Source organism: Sciurus vulgaris (assembly GCF_902686455.1).
Source record: "Sciurus vulgaris genome assembly, chromosome: 8".
NCBI lineage: Eukaryota > Metazoa > Chordata > Mammalia > Rodentia > Sciuridae > Sciurus > Sciurus vulgaris.
Genome location: NC_136468.1, coordinates 100,584,832 through 100,606,220, shown reverse-complemented (window position 1 = coordinate 100,606,220; position 21,389 = coordinate 100,584,832). Strand labels below are relative to the sequence as shown.

Genomic DNA, 21,389 nt, shown 5'->3' with positions numbered 1-21,389 from the left:
TATTAAAAGACAGAATTTACACAGAGAATATTCTCTAAATATACTGGAATGAAGTAATAAATTAATAATAGAAGGATACTTGGGAAACTCATGAACAGCTAAAAATTAAATAATATATTTCTTAAAAACAATTGGATCAAAGAGAAAAATCACAAGGGAAATTAGAAAATACTTTGAAATGACTAGTTCTTAGAGGAAAATTTATACCTGAAAATGCCTACTTTTTAAAGTTTCAAATGAATAGCCTAACACCCTACCTTAAAACACTGGGAAAAAGAAGAGTAAACTAAACCCAAAATGAGCAAAAGGAAGAAAATAATAAAGATAAGAGTAGAAATAAATGAAATAAAATATAGAAAACTAATAAAGAAAATGAATAAAAACATTGAAAAGAATTTTAAAAATTAACAAATTTTAATTTTAATCCACTAAGGAGAAGAAAAGAGAGAATATTCAAGTTACTAAAATGAGGCGTGAGAGTGGGAACATCTCTACTGACTTTCCAGTAATAAAAAGAATTACAGTCATGTGCCTAACAACTTAACATCCAGAGTGTTAAACATTCCAGCTAATTAAGGTCTTAGACATAGGTAATATAATTACAAACATTTAAAAATCACTTACAATTACACCTCATACTCTTTTGTAAAGAACTGAAGTAATTTTCCTAGCCTTAAATCTCAGCCACCATGCTAGATGTTAGCAGGTTACTCAATCGTTAACTACAATGAATGCGTAATAGTGTGAGCCAAATAGATATGACCCAAAAACAATTAGTTGATCAATAACTTATGGTAGATAAAGAATCATTAATTAGCCAACACCAGAGGACATAATCTTATTCTATGTAAGAGTTCCTGACCTCAGAAAGCACAAAGACAAAGATCGAGTAGATTAACCTGCAGAAAAAAAAAAAAAGGTAGTTCTAATTTTAGTAGTGTCGAGAATGTAGGTGATTCTAATACTGTTAAATCCTTTACAAATAGTCAATGAACCATTTTCTACAACAGTCTGCAAGGACAAGATCTAATTTCAGGAAATACATGTCAACACAAATAAATCTTTCTCTTTCAGTTGCTTTTATATCACCATCTTAATGGTGGGTTTTTTTTCCAGAACATCTGAAATTATCTAATAATAAGGTTAAATTATCTAATAATAAAATTAAATTAGATCACTATATAATTTATCTTTCCATTTTACTCTTTTGTCCATTGGGATATTCTTCTAGTAATTGTCACTTACTGCAAGTTTAAAGCCTTGATGTCCTTAATTTGTAGCTCATGTCATATAAAAATATACAATGCCAATGAATGTTATTTATGACTTCAGTTTTACAAAAGCAAGTCATCTTTCTAATACACTTGCCTTTTACTGAGTCTTCTTTAAACAGATAGAAAGACATGTTTCTAAATTGAAGTCAACTTGCAATTAATCCCCAATAGTATAAAATAAAAACAGAAAATAACAGATCATCTAAAATTTGCTGTAGCTGTCTTTGTAAGTCATCAAATTTTTTTTTTTTTTTTTTTTTAGACTGCTCATCCTTTGGTATGCCTTTGCCTTCCTTATCTTAGGAATATCTTATAATTTTTTAAAATTTTATTTTGTTTTATTAATGATTTGTTTTTAGAATTGACAAAATCATATATATTCATGGTATACAGTGAGATGTTTTAATGTGCATATACTATGAAATTATTAAATCAAGCTAGGTAACACATCTATCACTTCTTGTACTTATCATTTTTAAGGTGAGAATACTTAAAATATAGTCTTAGTAACTTTCAAGAAAACAATACATTATTATTAGGATAGTCACTATTTTGTACAACAGGTCTCTTGAATGTATCCCTTCTAATTGAAGTTTTGTATCTTTTGACCAACACTTCCCCATACCCAACCCCCAACCCCAACTCCTGGTAAACATCATTCTGCTACTTTTGAGTTCAACATTTTTAGATTCCACATATAAGTGGAGATTATGCAGTATTTATTTTTCTGTGCCTGGTTTATCTCACTTAACATAGTGCTCTCATTTAACTTAGCATAATGTCTATTTGTGACATGTCACAAATGCCAGGAGTTCCTTCCTTTTTAAGGCTGAATGATATTCTATGTTGTATGTATACCACATTTTTTTACCTAGTCTTCCACTGAGGGACACTTAGGTTGCTTCCACATCTGGGCTATCATGAATAATGCTGCAGTGAACATGGGAGATCAGATATCTCTTCAATATATTGATGTCATTTCCTTTGGGTGTATACCCAGGAGTGGGGATTGCTAGTTCTTATGTGATAGCTCTATTTTTAATTCTTTTGAGGAAAAATGATGTTTTCCATAATAGTTATATTAATTTACATTCCCAGCAACAGTGTGCAAGAGTTCTTTTCTCCACTTTGTTTTTGTAATTTGCCATTTCACCAGGTATGAGGTGATATTTCATTGCAATTCTGATTTGCATTTCCCTAATGATTACTTATGTTGAGCAATTTTTCATGTGCCTGTTGGCCTTTTTTTTTTTTTTTTTTTTTTTGCTATTGAATTATTTGAGTTCTTTATATAATTTGGACATTAACCCCTTATTAAATTAATGGTTTGCAAACATCTCCCATTCCATAGGTTTTATTTATTTTTTCTGTGCAAAAGCTTTTTATTTTGATGCAGTCTCATTTGTTTATTTTTGCTTTGATTGCCTGTGCTTTTGGGGATCATCTCCAGAAATTCATTACCAGGAAAAATGTCAAGAAGCTTTCCCCCTATATTTTATTCTAGAAGGTTTTAACAGTTTTTGGTCTTGTGTTTAAGTCTTTAATCCACTTTGAGTTCAGCTTTGCATATGGTGTCAGATAAGTGTCCAATTTCATTGTTCTGAATGTGGATATCCAGTTTTACCAACACCATTTACTGTAAAAAACTGACCTTTCTCCACTGTGTTTTCTTGGTATCTTTGTGGAAGATCAATTAACCATAAATATGTGGATTTATTTTTGTGCTTCCTATGCTATTCTTTTGGTCTCTTGTCTTTTTGTTTATGCCAGTACTACGCTGTTTTGATTACAATAACTTTGCAGCATATTCTGAAATCAGGAAGTGTGATGGGCCAGCTTTGTTCTTTTCCATTCAAAACTGTTTTGGTTACATTAACAGAATGAAGGATAAAAAATATAATCACCTATATTGATGCATATGAAGCACTGACAAAATTCAACATCCTCTCATGATAAAAAAACTCTCTACAAATTAGGTGTGGAAGAAATATGCTTCAATGCAATAAAGGCCATATATCACAAGCATACAAACAGAGAGCATAAGTGAAAAGGTGTAAGTTTTTCCTGTAAGATCAGGAACAAGACAAGAATGCTCCTGTTTAATATGATACTGGAAGTCATAGAACAGTTAAACAAAACAAAGAAATAAAATGTATCCAAACTGGAAAGGAAGAAGCAAAATCGTCTTTGTTTACAGATGACAAGATTTTATATACAGAAAACCCTAAAGACTCCACCAAACAATTATTAGAACTAATAAGCATATTCAGTACAATTGCATGATACAAAATCAACATATAAAAACAAATATCATTTTATACACTGACAACCAAGTATCCAAAAAATATCAAAAACATAAGCTCTTTTACAATAACATCAAGAACAAAACAAGGGCTAGGACATAGCTCAGATGGTAGAGTGCTTGCCTCACATGCATAAGGTGCTGGGTTCAATCCCCAACACAACTAAAAAAAAAGAAAGAAAGAAAATAAAATTTAACTAAAGAGATAAAAGATCTATACACTGAAAACTATAAAACATGGATGAAAGAAATGTAAAAAGACAAAAAAAGAGAAGATATACTATATCCATGTATTAATAGAATATTCATTGTTAAAGTAATAAGCAATCTACAGATTCAGTATTATCCCTATTGAAATTCTAGACATTTTTCATTGAAGTGAAAAAATCCTCAAATTCATGTGGCACTGCAGATAAATGTTAATATCCATTTGTATTCCCTGAGTTTAAGTCAATAGAGTATTGACAGGTCTTAGGGAAAACACTGATTAAAGAACAAAAGCTGCACTAGGATTAAAAATTGAACACAAAAAAACTAAGTATTTTTAGGCTGATAAAGGCCTTTAATACAGAAATTCAATAGACTTCTCAAAACAGGGAAATCCAAATGCAAAACTACTGTTTCCTGATTTCTTGAGCTCTCTCTTTCCCTACTCATTGTCTCAATTTCTTTGGTCATAGACTATATGCCTCTCTACTCTTCCATGTTCATACTCTGCCCTGCTTCAGCATAATCTCAGCTTTCAGTCTCCAATTCTTTCCTGAATACATAATTTTCTCTTTCCGCATATTTAGCCGATTTATGGATCATTCTCAACATAATTCTTCAAACTGACTTATGATCAGGCACAATGCCCAATATCCACAATGCTTTAACAGTATACAAAATGTCTTAATTTTCTTTTAAAATCAGAATAAAAATGAATGTAATAATAATAAACACATAATAATGTGTTATATTTATCCTTATACCAATGCTATTATAGAACATATTTTTAAGTATTTTTATAGAGGAAAGAACCCACCAACACAAAAGTTCCTAGGATTCACAGAAGTCAAAATGGACCCTGAATTCTACTGAGTCTGTTCCAGCCCTAGATTTCTTCCTATTCAACACTGGTCCGCTTCAGCCTCATGGTTAAGCCCAGAACAGAGGTGATTGTATGAGTATTCATTTTCAACCCCAATTTATACTAATGGTTGCATAACTCACTCAATTTACTAAAAAACATTAAATTGTAGCAGTATAGGGTGAATTTTATATGATATATACCTGAATAAAATTGCTTTTGAAAAAAGAGTAAAATGGAAAACTGAAACGTAGGTTATCTGAAGACACAAAAAGATCAATTTATAAAATTCAAGTGAAAAACTACACTTGTTTGAGATTCAAAAGTTTATTGACCAAAATATGCTAAAATAATGAGTAATACATTCAGATATATTTAGTACAAACAACATACAAATGTGGGGAAAGGACTCTGGCATCAAAAATGACAAAATGTTCTATACATGAAAATAATTATGGTGCTAAAAAACTAACTCACTGCAGCAAGTAATTAAGGGAGCCTGGTTACAATTAAGTACAGGAAGGATATTAAAACTTCCAAAAGATATTTCTGTGAGCCACAACAGAAGAATAAGAGCAACAGAGTAATTGGAACCACATCCCAACCCACTTCCTTGTTGTTTACCAATATCATCTAAGAACACAGTTTAGATTCTGACATTAGACAATCTTGAGTGGACAACTTTAAATCATATTAAGACTAAAAAAAATCAAAAGAATTTTATGACAAGGTTTAAAAGTTTATACCCTTGAAACTACAAAAATTTTGATGCCCACTATAAACCACATCCCGGCAGTTGTCATGTCTCCACGATGAACTACTTGAAATTGTTTTGTTGTGGTTGAGGCAATTATCTCTGAGTTAATAATTAGCTACTAGTCAAATCAAGTATAATTTGTATATTGCACACTAGATCACTTCTAAGAGAACTACAGAATTCATTTTTAGCAGCTGATAAATAATTCGTAGTTTATCCTATGTAATGCAATCAAAACAAGTAGAGGTATGTTTTTTACCACAGCATAAAATTGTACTTACTTTCCAAGCAGCTGAAATTAAGTACAACTGTTGTGTTTAATGCAGATGAGCATATATACATTATATATATATATATATATATATATATCACATACACACACACTCAAAAAAGAAGGGAAGTTTCCTATTATGCTACTTTGAAAACTGTCTAGAAATAGCACTTCTCGTTTACATAAAGCAAATTTTAATCATTTCATGGTTTGGTTTTTTCTTTTTGGATATAGAATGTTATCTTAAATTGAAAGACAAAGTAAAGTTTAAGATTTTTCTGTTATGAAAAGTTAGTGTTAACTAACACTGGGCAAGACATTGAGGATATCATGGAAAATAAAAACAAACACTGTCCCTATGCTCGTGGAACTTAGAGTCTCAAGGATCAACATGAACAACAAACATCCAAACAAACACACACTCGCACACCAAAAATGACTAAAAAATGTGTGTGTGTGTGTGTGTATGTATGCATGAGTTTACACTCACTTTGAAGCAGCTCTAGAGGTAATTCCATCCTCCTGTAAATGCCCCCCACAAGAAAACACTCCACATGGTGAATTTCTAGTTAGATGTTAGAAGACATTTACAATGATAGAATATGATAGAATTATTTTTCCAAGCTAATTAATTAATAACTGAAGTCTTACATAGAGATCAGAAGACTTAAGTAGAGTCCCAATTCCAAGACCTGCTACATAATTTGGAAGACCTGTGCAAAATTTAAAATATAGGTCTCTTGTTCAAAAATTACTATGAATTTCAAGACAGAGAAAGCAGGACATTTAAACTAAGCCCAGAACCCTCTATGACTGCACAGGTCACACACCACAGCTTCCGTACTTATTAGATGTGCAATATTTATGCAATAATTTAACCTACTTGAGGTTCCTTACACTCTAAAATTAGGAAAGGGAAGAAAAGATTTTTCAGCTCCTTCCCATAACTAGCATCTGTGGTTCTCTGTAAAGGAGCAAAACTACTCATTTGAAGAGAATATTTAATCCTTTTATAAAACCATTAAAATTCTGAATGTGACTCAAAGCTGCTGTTAAAAACCCATACATAGTATTTCACCTTCAACCATATTGATGTTTCTTATTTCTATACACCTCCTTAATTTTGCCTAAGAGAAAAAAATCTCCAAAGCAGTGTTCCAAGTTTACTATTTTCCCATGTATGCCATTTAAATCTGAAATTCCCAACTGAGGTCTCTATGTCTAGAAAGTAATTTTTCCCACAGTAAAATGTCTCCTTGCACAAATTAGATATTTTCTTTTTTCTATCCTTGAAAAATTATCTATTCAGAATCAACTTCCACATATGGTACAGCATCTGGGTCTGATCCAGTAAAAAAGAAGGCAAAATGTCATGTTGACAGTGAGTTAACCCTTTCATTTCAACAGTTTAGTATTTAGTGCAACATAACCGATACCTATCTAAACTAGGGGTATTAATCTGACAGAATTCTGGGAGTTAATTAACTTTAATGGGGAAATTATATCTTTATTTTCATAAATTTCTAATAAAAATTTAGCATTTTCTTCAATTATGCATATAGATAACAAAATCACCAGAATATTAGCACTACCTATCATTTTATCACCAATAAATATACATACTTTCATATCATATTATTACATATTTTTTGAAATATCATTTATGCTCAACCATATCTCAAAATTGTAATGGTATTAAATCCATTTCTATATCTTGAAGTGTAACATGTTAGTAAAAATCACATTATGCCTAGAGCAGCAGCACATGCCTATAATCCCAGAAGCTCGGGAGGCTGAGGCAGGAGGACCATGAGTTCAAAGCTAGCCTCAGCAAAAGCGAGGCACTAAGCAACTCAGTGAGAGCGTGTCTCTAAATAAAATACAAAATAGGGACGGGGATGTGGCTCAGTAGCCAAGTGTCCCTGAGTTCAATCCCCAGTGCCCCTCCAATCATTTTATTATAATACAAAAATTATTTTACATTGAAATACATTTGCTTCCTTTGTAACCTTAAGTATCTCATGTTATTAATTTTAAAATATGATTTTCAAGGTTAGGTCACAAATTTCACCAGACTACCAAAGGGATCCATGGCACACAAAAGGTGAAGAAGCTGTGATCAAATGAAGTTACAGAGTTCACATGACAATAAAATAGGAGAAACTATACTCTTGGCTCTAATAGTAATAGAATATTCTAGTAAGAAGTCTCAAATTCTACCTTAACAACATCCATATTACAACAAAATCTTCATGGTTCATTTATTTTAATATGAAAAGAAAAGCATCAAAACAGAGCAATTTTTGTTATGACTTTCTGTTGCTTTTTTTTATCTGTTATTTTGCTTTTTTTGGTTTTAGTTGGGTTTTTTTGTACATGTGACCACAGGATTTAATAGGAAAAGGTAACTCAGATATATGTTTCTAAACTATTACCTAAAATGTTATTTGAATTGGTACCTGAGATGACAGTAGGTTACAATCAATGAACAGTCCTTTTCCAGTTTTACATCTTTGTATCAATCCAGCCATGATGGCTCCATATGCATACAGGCCAGTGGCAAGATCAGTCATGGCCACTCCTGGGCGAACTGGATCTCCATCCTGATTTGAAGTTGGGTTGAGAAAAACAGAGAAAATTAAAAATTAAAACCATTATATTATTCTTCAAATATTCTACAGTTAAATAAAGGAAGTAACTATATATGAAGTATGCAGGCACACACACAAATAAATCTAACAAGTTACTATTGAGGGTATCTGCTGATGGGAATATATTTATTTTATTGTATATTAAGCCCTATATTTCTTTCCTCAGGCAAATAACCAAACTACACCAAGACAAATGAAATAAAAGATTTTTAAAACACATCAGAAGTTCCTTGTTTAATATATTTTCCCTTTTTTTCTAAAACAAAATAAATTATTGAATTTAAATTTAAATAAGTTTATCTGTTGGGGAGAAAGGAATAAAGCAATATTGTCTGTTAGGTACAAAGCTGTCTCAGTAGGTGGAGAGCCTGATCTAATTTTCTTACTATCAAGTCAATAACTGGCAAATAGTCTAATAGCATTTGCTAAAAAAAAAATAGAATGCTTCTCAATTAAAGGCTTTTATCAAGATACCTCTGTTTTAGGATTACTATGACAAACCTAGAATCTATAGATTTATAGGACATGGGGCATGAGGCACAAGGCATGAGCTAGGCAACTATCTGGGTAAAAAATAAAGATATTTCATGGCCTATACTGCTGCTTTCTGCATGAGATAACCTGTTTAAATTTTTAAGGACTTTACCTTCTGCTCAGGGCTTGAGAATTTTTCTATTGTGATAAGAAAGAATCTGGTGGCCTCTCTCAATATCCAGGACTCTCTGTTTTACCTGTGCCTCTTAATTGTGTGTGTCCTTGAAATTATCAATAAAAGACTATCTTATTAGCATCTCTAATTCATGTAGTCTAATGTAATGATCCAATCCTTGGCTCATAAGAAAAGATGTTAGAACTGTGCATGACACACAGTAGGTCTTCTATACAAGCCACGTATCGAAATTATCCACATTATCAGCCATTGTTATATCAGACTTCTACTTTGACTTCTTTGAATTTTGCTAAGCCTTTCTTTGCAAAATATATCTTAAGAATTCACATTTCATACTTCATCCAGTTGACACATTCATTCATAAATATCTTCATTCATTAATTCCACCTGCTATTGAGTCATTTTCAGAAACTATGCTTTCCTGCAACCCATATGTATACAATGTTAATCATCTTACAAGAATAACAAATAATAAAAGCAAATAATTGAGACAATAAAGTGGCTAAAAATTTTTCCATTGCTTTTCAACATAATTTCAAGTAATATATGGCCATGAGAACGGGGACTATCTAGCAGCCTTCTATTACTATTGTCAAAACTTGTGATGTAAATGGCTTGAATCAGCAAACTTCAATTTTGTTGTTGGAATTTAAGACTATCTAATGCATCACAAGGGAGAGACGAGTTCAAATTTAAGTTTATAGATATGTGGTTTCTTGCTATAAAATGAGTATATTTTGACATTTTTAATTCTCAGATAAATAGGAAAAATTAAGATAATAAATCCTTTAAGTTATATTTTAATTTTGTAAATCAGGGAACTATATCTGATTAATATAACTACATTTTCAGGATAACAACATGAGATATATAAACATTAAAAAAACAATAATACTAATTATATAAATCATGAAAATGGAATAATGTTTTACCCCCATATTAGAGAAAACACTGTCACTGGTAAAAATGACTAAATGATCATTCAAAACTAATTGAAAGAGACCTGCTAACACATTCTAGATTCAGAAATACAAATATATTAAAGTAAAATCATGGAAAAAGATATATCATGAAAACAGCATCCTTAAGAATACTGGAGTAGTTACATTCATATCAGATAAAATATACTTTAAAACAAAACAAAAATGTTACTAGAGAAAAAGAGGGATATTTCATAATGAGAAAAGAGACAAGATATTGGGAAGATGTAAAGATTATAAGTATATATGCACCTAACAACAGAACTGCCAAAGCAATAGTTTTGAAGGTAGAAATAGACAATTTGAGAATAAATAATAGTAAAGTGAAATAAGCAAATTTTAATAGTGGATGAAACAACTTAATAGGACATAAATTAAAAATGAGATTGACAATATAAACCAACAATATCTAACACAGCTAAGAACAACAAATGAACATTCTTCTCAAGTACACATAGAACATTCTCTAAGACAGACCATATCCTACAACATTAAAAAAGCTAAAATAAATTTTAAAGAGGAATTCATATAAAATGTACTCCCAAATCACAACAGGATGAAATTAAACTAACAGAAGCATATTTGGGACTCAAAAATATGTCAACAGTAAAAAACATATTCCCAAATATCAATGAGTAACAGAGGAAATCACATAGGAAATTAGAAAACATTTTTGGATGAATGGAATAAAACTACAAGATACTATAATTTATGGAAAGCAACTAAAGCAGTGTTTGAGGGAAATTTATCTGCTTTACTAAAAAAAAAGCAAGATCTAAGATCAATAACCTAGTCTTCCACCTTCAGAATGTAGAAAGGGAACAACAAACTCTACCCAAAGCAAGAAAAAAGAAGGAAATAATACAGATCACAGCAAGATATCATGAAATAAAGAATAGAAAACCAACAGAAAATTTTTTAAAGTTGATTCTTTGAAAATACCAACAAAATTGACATACATCTAGCTGAATTTTCCAAGGGGGGAAATAGAGGCTTCAATTAACTAAAATCAGGAATAAAAGAACATCATCAATGACCCTTCAGAAATAAAAAGAATTACATGGGGATTGTTGAACAATTGGAAGTCAAAAAGTCAGATAACTTAGATGAAAGGACAAATTCCTAGAAAGATATAAACTACAAGAACTGACTAAAGAATATGCAGAAAAACCAAATGCACATCTATTAGAAAGATTAAATTAGTAAACAAAAACTTTCAACACAAACAAAAAACCCTGGCTTCCCCACCACCACCATTACCAAACATTAAAATAATTAATACTAATTCTTTACAAAGTCTTCCAAAAACTAGGGAAAAGGAAACACTTTTCAACTCATTTTTCGAGGCTAACATTGTATTGCAACATGATCATCTCAACAGATGCAGAACAAGCATTTATTAAAGCTCAACATTTTTCATAATAAAACACTCAACAGACTAGGAATAGAAATGAACTTATTCAATCTTATAAAGGGCATCTATTTTAAAAAATGCAACTAATACCATTCTTAAAGGTGAAGGACTGAATGCTTTTCCCTAAGATCAGGAAGAAGACAAGTATACCCACTCTTACCATTATGATTCAACTTTATACTAGAGGTTTTAGCCAGTGTAGTTAAAGAAGAAAAATAAATAAAGGAATGAAGATTGCAAATAGGAAGTAAAACCATCTCTGTTTGCAGTGATCATCCTGTATCTAATAAATTTTAAAGAATCCACTAAAAACCTCTCTGAATTAATAAAGGAGTTAAGCAAGATTACAAAACAATACAGGAAAATCTATTGTATTCTACACAGAATAGACAAACCAAAAGTGAAATAAATAAAATAGTTATGATTACAATAACATCAAAAAGAATAAGATACATAGAAGTAAATTTAACAAAGTGCAAATGTATATTCTGAAAACTATAAAACATTGTTAAAAGAAATTAAAAACCTAAATAAATAGAAAGACATGCTCATGAATCAGAAGATTCGATATTCTTTTTTTTTAGTTTTGATTCATTGTGCATGAATGGGGTACAACTTTCATTTCTCTGATTGTTCACAAAGTAGAGACACATGTAATTATACATGTACATAGGGTAATGATGTTTGTCTCATTCTATTATCCTTCCTTCCCCCACCCCCTCCACACCCCTCATTTTCCTCTACACAATCCATCCTTCCTCCATTTTTTCTATCACCATCCACTTGTCAGAGAAATCATTCAGCCTTTGGTTTTGGGGGGATTGGCATATTTCACTTAGCATAATATTCTCCAGCTCCATCCATTTACTTGCAAATGCCATAATTTTTCTTTAAGGCTGAATAATTACCCATTGCATATATATATATCACAGTTTATTTATCCATTCATCTATTGAAGGGTATCTAGGTTGATTCTACAATCTAGTTATTGTGAATTGAGCAGCTATGAACATTGTTGTGGTTATATCTCTGTATTATGCTAATTTTAAAGTCCTTTGGGTATAGGCCTAGGAGTGGGATAGCTGGGTCAAATGGTGGTTCCATTCCAAGTTTTCTAAGGAATCTCCATACTGCTTTCCAGAGTGCCTGCACTAATTTGCAACCCCACCAGCAATGTATGAGTGTACCTTTTTCCCCACATCCTCACCAACTCCTATTGTTGCTAGTATTCTTGATAATCGTCATTCTAATTGGGAGAGATGGAATCTTAGGGTAGTTTTGATTTGCATTTCTCTTATCACTAGAGATGTTGAACATCTTTTCAATATCTGTTGATTGCTTACAGATCTTCTTCCGTGAGGTGTCTGCCCATTTCCTTAACCCATTTATTGATTGGGTTATTTGTATTCTTGATGTAAAGTTTTTTGAGTTCTTTATAAAATCTGGAGATTAGTGCTCTATCTGAAGTGAATGTGGCAAAGATTTTTCTCCCACTCTGTAGGCTCTCTCTTCACATTGCTGATAGTTTCCTTTGCTGAGAGAAAGCTTTTTAGTTTGAATCTATACCGGTTATTGATTCTTGCTTTTATTTCTTGTGCTATGGGAGTCATGTTAAGGAAGTCTGATCCTAAGACAACAAGTTGAAGGTTTGGACCTACTTTTTCTGCTATAAGATGCAGGGTCTATGGTCTGATTCCAAGGTCCTTGATCCATTTTGAGTTGAGTTTTGTGCAGGGTGAGAGATAGGGGTTTAGTGTCATTCTGTTGCATATGGATTTCCAGTTTTCCCAGCACCATTTGTTGAACAGGCTGTCTTTTCTCCATTGAATGTTTTTGGCATCTTTGTCTTGTATGAGAAAGTTGTATTTATTTGGGTTTGTGTCCATGTCCTCTATTCTGTACCATTGATCTACCTGTCTATTTTGGTACCAATACCAGGCTGCTTTTGTTACTATTGCTTTGTAGTATAGTTGAAGTTCTGGTATTGTGATACCCTCTACTTCACTCTTCCTGCTAAGGATTGCTTTAGCTATTCTGGGTTTCTTATTCTTCCAGATGAATTTCATGATTGCTTGCTCTATTTCTATGATACATGTCATTGGGGTTTTAATTGGAATTGCATTGAATCTTTATAGTACTTTTGGTAGTATGGCCATTTTGACAATATTAATTCTGCCTATCCAAGAACATGGGAGATCTTTCCATCTTCTAAGGTGTTCTTTAATTTCTTTCTTTAGTGTTCTTTGGTTTTCATTGTAGAGGTCTTTCACCTCTTTTGTGAGATTGATTCCCAAGTATTTTATTTTTTCGAGGCTATTGTGAATGGGGTAGTTTTCCTAATTTCTCTTTCAGTGGATTCATCACTTATGAATAAAAATGCACTAGGGTCTGAGGATATAGCGCAGTTGGTACAGTGCTTGCCTCACAAGCACAAGGTCCTGGGTACAATCCCCAGCACCAAAAAAAAAAAAAAAAAAGTATTAGATTTACAAGTGTTGATTTTATATCCTGCTACTTTGCTGAATTCATTTATTAGTTCTAGAAGTTTTCTGGTGGAGTTTTTTGGATCCTCTAAATATAGAATTATGTCATTGGCAAATAGTGACAGCTTGAGTTCTTCTTTTCCTATTCATATCCCTTTAATTTCTTTGGTCTGCCTAATTGCTCTGGCTAGTGTTTCAAGGATGATGTTGAATAAAAGTGGTGAAAGAAGACATCCCTACCTTGTTCCAGTTTTTAGAGGGAATGCTTTCAGTTTTTCTCCATTTAGAATGATGTTGACCATGGGCTTAGCATAGATAACTTTTACAGTGTTGAGGTATGTTCCCACTATCACTATTTTTTCTAGTGTTTTGATCATGAAGGAGTGATGTATTTTATCAAATGCTTTTTCTTCATCTATTGAAATAATCATATGATTCTTAACTTTCTGTCTGTTGATGTGGTGAATTACAATTATTGATTTCAGGATGTTGAATCAACCTTGCATCCCTGGGATGAAACCAACTTGATTATGGTGCACTATCTTTTAAATACATTTTTGTATGTGATTTGCTAAATTTTGTTAAGAATTTTTGCATCTATGTACATTAGGGATATTGGTCTTAAGTTTTCTTTCCTTGATGTGTCTTTGTCTGGTTTTGGTATCAGGGTGATATCAGCTTCACAGAATGAGTTTGGAAGGGTTACCTCCTCTTCTATTTCATGGAATATTTTCAGGAGTGTTGGAATGAGTTCTTCTTTGAAGATCTTATAGAGCTCGGCCGGAAATTCATCAGGTCCTGGATTTTTCTTGGTTGATAGGCTTTTGATGGCTACTTTTATTTTGTTGCTTGAAACTGATCAGTTTAAATTGTGTATGTCAGGGGAAATAAAAAATTCTTAGAGGTAAACAAGAACAAAGATGCATCATATCAAAATCTCTGAGACATTATGAAAGCAGTACTTAGAGGAAAATTTATTTCATGGAGCACATTCAATAAAAGAAGAAAAAAATCAACAAATAAACGACCTAACACTACAGCTCAAAGCCCTAGAAAAAGAAAAACAGATCAACACCAAAAGTAGTAGAGACAGGAAATAGTTAAAATCAGAGCTGAAATCAACGAAATTGAAAGAAAAGAAACAATTGAAAAAATTGACAAAATAAAAGTCAGTTCTTTGAAAAAAATAAACAAAATTGATAAACCCTTAGCCACACTAACAAAGAGAAGGACAGAGAAAACTCAAATTACTAAAATTCAGAATGAACAAGGAAATATCAAAACAGACACGAGTGAAATACAAAACATAATTAGAAGCTATTTTGAAAATCTATACTCCAACAAAATAGAAACCTCGAAGACAACAACAGGTTTCTAGAGACATATGAATTACCTAAACTGAACCATGAGGACATAAACAATTTAAATAGATCAATTTCAAGTAATGAAATAGAAGAAGTCATCAAAAGCCTACCAACAAAGAAAAGTCCGAGACCAGATGGGTTCTCAGTCAAGTTCTACAAAACCTTTAAAAAGAGCTCATTCCAATACTCAAAGTATTCCATGAAACAGAAGAGGAGGGAACCCTTCCAAACTCATTCTAAGAAGCCAATATCACCCTGATACCTAAACCAGACAAAGTCACATCAAGGAAAGAAAATTTCAGACCAATATCCTTAATGAACATCGACGCAAAAATTCTCAACAAAAATTTAGCAGATTGCATACAAAAATATATTAAAAAGATAGTGAACCACGATCAAATGGGTTTTATCCCAGGGATGCAAGGTTGGTTCAACATTCAAAAATCAATAAATGTAATTCACTATAACAACAGACTTATAGTCAAGAATCACATGATTATTGCAATAGATGCAGAAAAAGCACTTGATAAAATACAGCAGCCCTTCATGCTCAAAACGCTAGAAAAAATAGGGAAAGTGGGAACATTCCTAAACATTGTAAAGGCCATCTATGCTAAGCCCATGGCCAATATCATTCTAAATGGAGAAAAACTGAAAGCATTCCCCCTAAAAACTGGAACAAGGCAGAATTCCCTCTTTCACCACTTCTATTCAACATTGTCCCTGAAACTCTAGCCAGAGCAATTAGGCAGACCAAAGAAATTAAAGGGATATGAATAGGAAAAGAAGAACTCAAGTTATCACTATTTGCTGATGACATGATTATATATTTAGAGGAACCAGGAAATTCCACCAGAAAACTTTTAGAACTCATAAGTGAATTCAGTAAAGTAGCAGGATATAAGATCAATGCTCATAAATCTAATGTATTTTTATACATAAGCGATGAATCCTCAGAAAGAGAAGTTAGTAAAACTATCCCATTCACAAGAGCCTCGAAAAAAATAAAATACTTGGGAATCAATCTCACAAAAGAGGTGAAAGACCTCTACAATGAGAACTATACAACACTAAAGAAAGAAATTAAAGAACACCTTAGAAGATGGAAAGATCTCCCATGTTCTTGGATAGGCAGAATTAATATTGTCAAAATGGCCATACTACTTAAAGTGCTATACAGATTCAATGCAATTCCAATTAAAATCCCAATGACGTATATCATAGAAATAGAGCAAGCAATCATGAAATTCATCTGGAAGAATAAGAAACCCAGAATAGCTAAAGCAATCCTTAGCAGGAAGAGTGAAGTAGAGGGTATCACAATACCAGAACTTCAACTATACTACAAAGCAATAGTAACAAAAGCAGCCTGGTATTGGTACCAAAATAGACAGGTAGATCAATGGTACAGAATAGAGGACATGGACACAAACCCAAATAAATACAACTTTCTCATACTAGACAAAGGTGCCAAAAATATGCAATGGAGAAAAGACCGCCTGTTCAACAAATGGTGCTGGGAAAACTGGAAATCCATATGCAACAGAATGAAACTAAACCCCTATCTCTCACCCTGCACAAAACTCAACTCAAAATGGATCAAGGACCTTGGAATCAGACCATAGACCCTGCATCTTATAGCAGAAAAAGTAGGTCCAAACCTTCAACTTGTTGTCTTAGGACCAGACTTCCTCAACAGGACTCCCATAGCACAAGAAATAAAAGCAAAAATCAACAACTGGGATAGATTCAAACTAAAAAGCTTTCTCTCAGCAAAGGAAACTATCAGCAATGTGAAGAGAGCCTACAGAGGGGGAGAAAATCTTTGCCACTCATACTTCAGATAGAGCGCTAATTTCCAGAATATATAAAGAACTTAATAATTCTTAAATTTGGTCTTTTCATGATATCCCATCATTTTTGGAGGTTCTGTTCATGATTTCTTACCATCTTTTCTGTTTTGTCAACTTTTCTTTTCAAGATTCAATATTTTGTCTTCATTGTCTGAGGTTCTTTCTTCCAAATGATCTAGTCTGTTGGTTATTCTTTCTATTGAGTTTTCAATTTGGTTTATTGTTTCCTTCATTCCAAGGAATTGTTAGTTAGTTTGTTTTTCAGAATATCTGTCTCTTTATTGAAATGATCTTTGCTTCCTGCATTTGCTCTTTTAACTATTGGTGGGATCTTTCATTGTCTGCATTTGCTCTCTTATCTCATCCTTTGTTTGCTTCTTGGATCATTTTAATTATGTATATTCTGAACTCCTTTTCTGACATTTCTTCTACCATGCTGTCATTGGATTTTATTGATATAACATCTAGGCTTGGTTGGAACACTTTCTTCCTTTGTTTTTTCATGTTGTTCATGTATCTTCCCCTCTAGCACTGTGAATCCAAGGTATTGCAGTTCCCCTCCTATAGACTTATAGTGTCCCTGCAGGTTTCCAATACCTCACTTTAAAGTAGTAGACCAACATTAGCAGCACACAAAACAAACAATGTACATCCTTAATCCAAATAGTCCTTAGTAAGATATTGGTTGCTAGCATGAGAAAAGGGAGAAAGAGTCTCCAAGGAAACAGATAAGAGGAAAATAGAGAGAGTGAGAAAAATAAGAGTAGAAATAATAGTAGGAATAATACTAATAATAGTAATAATACTACTAGTAAAAAAAATCAACAATAAAACTATACTGTACTTCTCAAACCTCCCTAGTCTTCAGTAGTCTGATGCCTGAGAGGTACTTGGTAATGTGGTATCCCAAGAAGGGAGCTGCCCCACTGGGGATGGTGGCCTCCAGGTCAGGAATGATCCATGATAGTGGACAAAGGCGACCCCATGTGTTGGTAGATGTGTGGCCATAGCATGGGCAATAGACTGCGCAGGACACTAGCGCTAGACTGTGGGCTGTGGGCCTGAGCATAGCTGGAGTTCAGAGCAGGTGGTGGGCCTGGGTCAGGGCACCTCAATATTCTTAAGATGACAATGCATCACAAATTGATCTCAAGTTTCAATGTAATCCTACCTATACAAATCCTAGTTGCCTTTTTTGCAGAAATAAAATTTAATCTACAATTCATAGGGAAATTCTAGGAACAAAGAGAAGCCAAAAAAATCAAGGAAAAGAACAAAGTTGGAGGGCTCATTCATCCCAATATCAAAACTTACTATAAAACAGGGCAATGTGATACTAGCATAAGATAAATGCATAAATTTAAAAAATTCTCAGATTTATATGCAGTTAGTTTTTTTAACTATTAAAATAAAATTTTTACTTAGAATTTAAATACAAACTTCTAATGAAACAATTTTAATTTATAAAGCATTCCCAGTAAAAAAAAAATCATAAAAGGAGTTACATAACATGAAATACTTTAGGAAAACTAATGTTCAGGTGAAATTATATATAAAATATGGCTTTGAAAATGTAGATAACAAAAGTAATTTAGTATTATATTCACACAAATCTGTTAATTCTAGGAAAGAGCTCTAATTCTTTGATATTTGTATAATTGCATTTATAGTAAGGCAGTTAGAGAGTTTGTATCATTTTTTAAAAGTGTGTAATAAGGTGTTACTCATTAATTATATTTGTTTGTAAATATAAAGTTTATATGTAACTATAATATTTTAACACATTACTGAAAAATATCATGAAATGATCACCACATGTTTAAAATGAATTAGTTCCAATACAATAGAATTAAACAAAGTTAGACCCAGTCAGTGTATATATCTTTCTATGATTATAAATTATACTTCCAAAAGATTTTCTCATCTGTTTAATTAGGACATGAGATTAGATATTTTTTTCATGTCAACAGATTCTGAATTCAGAATGAACAAGTGATACATGCATAAATGGGTGAATTTTTGAAAATTTACATTGCAGTTAGTTTTGATAAGCTTTCCAAGACAATATAATTGGGAAAGAATGTTCTTTTCAAAAAATGATTTTATATATAAATAGACTGTTGGTGAGAATATAAATTACTACAGCCATTATGAAAACCTGTGTGGAGGTTCTGCAAAAACAAAAACAAAAAAAAAAAAAAAAAAAAACCACTAAAAAGAAGAATAACTAGATGATCCAGAAATCCAACTCCTGGGTATCTATCTAAAATATATGCAATCAGTTTGTCAAAAAGATGTCTTCATTCCCATGTTCACTGCAGCACAATTCACAATAGCCAAGTTATGGATTGAACCTAAGTATTCATCGACAGATAAATGGATAAAGAAACTGTGATGTACATGAATAACAGAATGTAATTCAACCTTTTTTTTTGTAATTCAACCTTTAAAAAGAATAAAAGTCTGTCATTTTGCAATAACATGGACAGAATTGGAAATCATAATGCTAAGTAAAATACACCAGGCAAAGAAAGACATATCTCACATATTCTCAACTATATGTAGAATCTAAAACAATCAAACTCCCAACAGCAGAGAGTAGAATGGTGGTTACCAGGGACGAGGATGATGGGAAATGAGGAGATGACGGTCAAAGGGCACAAAACCTATCACATGGGTGGAAGATATTTGTTTCTGAGTTCTATTGCATAGCCTGATGAACACAACTAATAATACAGTATTTATTATACAATTCACAATTGCTAAGAAAATAAATTTTCAAATGTTCTCACCACAAATAGTGTTACATTTTTGAGGTGATGGATATGTTAACTAGTTTAATTATTCCACACTGTACTCACAAATTATAACATTACTTTATGCCCCATAATTTTATGAATTGCCAATTCACAATTTAATAAAACAAATTAAGCACATAAAAATAGACCTAAACATAATAGCTAAAACTATTAAACAGAAGAAAACAAAGAAGTAAATCTTTATGATCTTGGATTTGGCAGTGATTTCTTAGATATGACACCATAATATGAAAATTCATTATAAATATATTCCTGTCACTGAAGAATTGTCAGCATGCCAACAGACTAAGGAAATGAAAACAAATTACCATTTAGTGAGCAGGAAGCCCCACAGAGAACCAAATTGTGGCTGTAAGTGACTAACTATTCCCAGGTGCAATAGAACAGAGTCTGAGAAGGGTCTGTATGGATGTGGGGTATGGCACTCCCTTTCCACATCTGGAACTTCGGTGGAGCCCTGCTTCTGTGACAACACAAAACAATGTCTCCCTTCTCCTTAAGTGGGGAATAAGTGGGGCAGTACTGTCTCTTTATGTCAATGGGTATGGGGATTCATCCTCAGAATCCTTAGTAAAATACATTTGAGGAAAAATTGGTAAATAATTGACCTTGTTTAAACAATATACCCTAGAATTACACCATGATTTATTGGAAGAAGTGGATTTAAACTTATATGTAGACTTTTTAAAACTGAATTATATTTTAATTTTAATCCTGGAAAATTAATAGAATTTTTATTTTTTCAGAGAAACTGCTTTAAATGTATTTTTTTTATTTTTTTATTTTTTTAATTTTTATTTTTGGTTGTGCTGGGAATTGAACCCAGGTCCCCACACATGCTAAGCAAATGCTCAAACACTGAAATATGTCCCCAGCATATTTAGACCTTTTAATTAATATAATCCCTTTGAAAGGAAATTTTGTGATGATCTTCCCATGAAGCTAAGAGATATGCCTCTCATCAACAAGACAAGAAAAGGAAGAGACTCTAGTTAGGACTTAAGGCACAACAGTTGTAGTAAAAAGACAAAGTATTAAATAAAAATATTGAGTCATCTGATCACTGCACACATTCACATACACATACACATACACACACACAATCATTTTCTCTACTCTCAATGTTATCTTCTTGTTTTTTTCCTCTCCTCATATTACTTAGCCACAAAATAGAATGACTTTATAACTTTTGCCAGTAAACAGATGAATTTGGAGACTATCATGCTAAGTGAAATAAACCAATCCCCAAAATAAAAGTCAAATGTTCTCTTTGATATGTGGATGCTAACACAGCAAGGGAGGGGGGAAGAATAGAAGTTCAGTGGATCAGTGCTATCTTCTTAAACTCTTATATCCTCCATTCTTTCACATATTCAAAAGCTCACTAAACCTGAACATTAGTGGAAAAAATAGTGCATCAAAATAAAGTGTGAAGTTTTTCTTCTTAATTTTGATCATAGTAAAATGTTAGCATTAGAGGAA

The 21,389-nt window shown here is 32.3% G+C and overlaps 1 protein-coding gene across 1 annotated transcript in view; it reads right to left on the bottom strand.

Moving 5' to 3' along the window:
- The window catches only part of SUGCT (succinyl-CoA:glutarate-CoA transferase), a 755,391-nt gene that overhangs the window by 591,949 nt on the left and 142,053 nt on the right, over nucleotides 1–21,389 (bottom strand). The window contains 1 exon segment of the mRNA XM_079151764.1: nucleotides 8,133–8,276. Within this exon segment, the coding sequence (XP_079007890.1) occupies nucleotides 8,133–8,276 (144 nt within the window).